At 36.8% G+C, this 4,069-nt stretch overlaps 1 protein-coding gene across 1 annotated transcript in view; it reads right to left on the bottom strand.

Moving 5' to 3' along the window:
• Positions 1-304: 304 nt before the first annotated feature.
• Positions 305-4,069, bottom strand: part of SPATA17 (spermatogenesis associated 17) — a 179,400-nt gene continuing 175,635 nt past the window's right edge. Inside the window, exon 10 of the mRNA XM_029935652.1 lies at positions 305-620. Coding sequence (XP_029791512.1) covers positions 597-620 — 24 coding nt within the window. The 3' untranslated portion in view covers positions 305-596. The remainder of the gene's footprint in view (positions 621-4,069) is intronic.

Genomic DNA, 4,069 nt, shown 5'->3' with positions numbered 1-4,069 from the left:
CACACCACACCACTTCATTCCGTTCATACTTCAAACCATTCATCATTCATACTTACGTGTTGGCTGCCCTTGACTTGGGTACCCAACACTGGCTTCTTCCACTGTGATTGGGCAATGGGCTCAGAATATGGCCACTTCAGTGGAGCCACTTCTGGCATTTTTGGTCACCAAGGGCTGTGGTTGTGACAGACATTGTCAGAGGCAAAAACCCACTATTTACACACTGTGGGTACATAGATCCACACTATAATTATGAGCAGTTGGCCATAAAATATAGTTCATTGAATCACTGTAAGAAGTATGGTTGAAGTGTATTTTCTGTAGGATACCCATTTTTATTTTACTATTAGAATTGTAGAATTTTTGAAGGAACCAAAGATGTTTCCAATTTCTTCTTTGGACAATTAAGGGAGGGAAGGAGGGAGGGAAAGGTAGAGGGAGAGAGAGAGACAGAGACAGAGACAGAGGAGAGAGAAACACTTCAGAGGTGAAGAGACTTGTGTCAAGGTTACCCAGCAGCCACAGAAGTAGAAACCAGGATACCAGGCAGTCGGGGTCCTTCTATTCCGCACTCATGCCACACGTTAACCTCAGGCTTATATTTTGTCTTCTTTTATCTCCTAAAAGGAAAACAGTACAATGAGTGAAGAAAAAGAACCCAGTAATGAGAGCTCTTAAATTCTCTATTTAAATCTTCCTCCCATAGAGTTAGCTCAGTTCAAAGTCTGGAAGGCTACACCATGATATGATTCATGCCCAGCCCTGCTGGAATTATCCTATTCTCTGATCTCGGTCTACACAGCTGCAGCTCCTGGGAAGCATGCTGATCAAATGCGCCACCAGACATGTGGAATGCTCAGCCCACCTGCCTCGGCCAAGGAGAGACAGCAGAAGGTCCTCCTGCAGGCAGGTGCGTGGCTCTACCATCCTTACTTAGAGGACCACGGAGCCAAGGAAAAGGTTCTAAAGATATCTATCATGGTTTTTGTTTCATTTTATTTTTTGCCAATTCATTATTACTAAATTGGAAAGGGTTATAAATTCACACAGTGTCAAACTGAATGACAAAGTTTAATCATTTCTCTTGTTGAATTAAAAAATTAACCCCCAACAGGCACATGTATAGCTTCCATGCATGGTTATTCCTCTCTCTTCAGATACCTTCTTTTTCCTTACACAGTTGCTAAGACCTTATTTCTTCTGGAAAAAGACAATAGATTTTCATCCCTTTCCTAACTCAGAAGCTAACCAAATGTACTTTTTGTTTTAATTTTTTTCTCAGCTGTTTGAGTCATTTATATGCCAAATTCCTATGACACTGGGGGTGGGGGGGCAGTGAGTACATTGGTTTTCATGCATCATAATTTAATTAAAACTTAACTCATCTGGCCTCAAAATTGAACCAAATTTTGGTAGAAATATAGCCTGGACCAAAGCCCATTACAAAGAAAAATCTGAAAAACTTGAGGAGCATATGATGTAAGAAAACTCACATTGATGCCAGACTAACCAAAGATTTCACCTTATTTTGCTAATTTTTCTTTCACTTGAATCCTTAAAGAGACTCTTCTGCCTGGAAAGATGGATGTGGCTAAAAATATGGCAAAGCAGTCTATATCCTCCAAGTGCTATAGTATAATCTGATTTTCAACAAAGCTGCCTTTAGGAAACTGTAACCAAAGGTAACAGAAGTGAGCAGTTATAAAGAAAAGTAAAAGAAATTATAAGGAGTCACATTCTTTTCAGAGAGCAGATTTTAAAATATGTGTGTTTAAAATCTAATTCATTCTCAGCAATTTCAGTGGCTGAAATCTTAGTGTATTAATCAAAACGGGGAGTGTAGGCTCTGTTTATTCTAAACGCAGACATGCTAAGGAAAGAAAGATTAATCTGGTATAGGCATCACCATTCTAATCGGACTGATGGGAAAATGTAGTATGGGTGTAAGAGGCAATGTAGAGTGAATTATAGTGAAGTGATGAACTACCTTGAAGCTGAAGCAATCAAATAGATAGCTCAAAAAATTACCATGGCATCTTTATTCAACACTTTGGTCTAAGTGTCCCTGTCTTGGCCTTCTTTACAAAGAATGGAAGCACTTTGTTGTATTTGGTGAAATTAAATCTTAATAGAAGAGCCTCCGCTAAGGCTGCTACCCTTCACTTACCAAAATTAAACACTAGACATTAATTTTTTTTCCAAGAAGAGGAGATGACATTTTGATAATATTTTCAATTCACAAAATAGTTCAAAATCCAAGAGGAGCGTTAGCAAACAGTTTTTAAAAATTGCTATCACATATTTGTGTCACATATCTGTGCATTGGGCACTCTTTTTAATTAGAAATAATGTGAAACATTTGTTACTCATCCTTGTCTTCCATATAAATAATTTAGCAAGTAATTATTTTGTCTTCAGAAAAAAAGATAATTGTCTCTAAATTATTATGATTGAATAGAATACAGTCAAGATGTTTTTGTAATTGGTAAAGAAGAGCGGGTAGTCCCTGTTGGAGTATTTTGTTTAACATTTTGCTTTTGTCTGATTAGATACAAACTTCATAAAATGAGACTACAAAGGGGCATTACTCAAAAAGGAAATCATAATCTCACTACCTAGGGATAACTATCATTAACATTTTGCCTCTTAGGAATGTATACATATACATGTAATATATAAATAAGTGCGTGCGTGTTTTTATATATACATTATATATGTATGTGTACATACACACACACCCATGCACACAATTTTTAATGAAATCGGACTATACTGGTTCTTTTGAATCCAGCCTTCTTTTCTTAGAAATATAAGCATTTTCTTTCAAAATAATAAGTAAAGATCTATGTTAACATTTTTAATGTCCTCAGAATGTTACATTTTATATCTTGTCATGTATTTAACTCAGCATTTACTGAGTATACATGTTGTTTGCAACCTTTCACCATTAGAAATGGGCTCTATCTTTGAACTAACATCTGAAGTCATGTACAAATATGGAAAATTTTATTTAAACTCCTTCATCGTGTGACTCACAAATACTACAATCGATGCTCCAGGAGGTAATGATACTTTATAAACCTTTGAAGCCACAATTCCACTTGGCATTATATGTATCCTTTCTGTTAGCTCAGAATACTTCATATTTCCCCTCATATATTCCTTCAGAGCAGTTAAGAGGTAGATATGAGGATCTACATTTAACATACTGATTTCTGAGTTGAAGCATCCAAATTGGTAAGTGGCGAGAGAAGTGACAGTCACATGAAATCTACAGAACACAAGTTGCTGGAATCTACCCTGTGCTTTTTCCAATGAACCAGTAGTACCTTTCCGTTGCTTCTTGGCAGGGAAGGATCCCTGGGGAATTTCACCCAGCCTGATTTCTCATTCCTGCCTCTTTCCCCTCAACTGTAGTGATCTTTGCTGTCTTCTTCCAATACCTCCTTTAATTTGGCTAGAAGTGCCACAACACCTATTAGTGTTACTTTGATTATAATTACTTGCTATTCTAAAACTCCTCAGCAATTATTTTTTATTCAAGGGTCAATAGTAAATATTCTGCTACTATGTATTAAATACTGCTTGGTTTGCCCAAGCTAAGATGAAACCACATCATGAGTCAATAAGCATTTTGCATTTTCTTTCATTATCTACTCAAAGTCATGCCAACTGCACCTCTAAACATTTCATTAAATCCAATCATACAGCAAACACTCCCAAAATAAACTTAGATTGTATTGCAGTTTCACTTAACAGTATATAAAATGCTGTGTTGTGACAGGTATCAACTATCCATTAGATACTGATTCAGTTTTTCTTAAGCACTACTAACTGCTTGCTTTTCTTGAAGCTAGATCATTCTGAAAATTTCCTGTTAGACCTATGAGTGCAAACATATGGTTTCTGTCCTTCTCTGCCTGACTTATTTCGCTTAGCATGACACCCTCAAGGTCCATCCACTTTCCTACAAATGGCCATATTTCATTCTTTCTCATTGCCATGGTAGTACTCCATTGTGTATATATACCACATGTTCTTGATCCACTCATCGGTGATGGACATTTAG

Source organism: Suricata suricatta, chromosome 3, assembly GCF_006229205.1.
Source record: "Suricata suricatta isolate VVHF042 chromosome 3, meerkat_22Aug2017_6uvM2_HiC, whole genome shotgun sequence".
Classification (NCBI taxonomy): Eukaryota; Metazoa; Chordata; class Mammalia; order Carnivora; family Herpestidae; genus Suricata; species Suricata suricatta.
The sequence above is the reverse complement of the archived record's forward strand: the minus strand, read 5'-3'. Positions and strand labels throughout refer to the sequence as shown.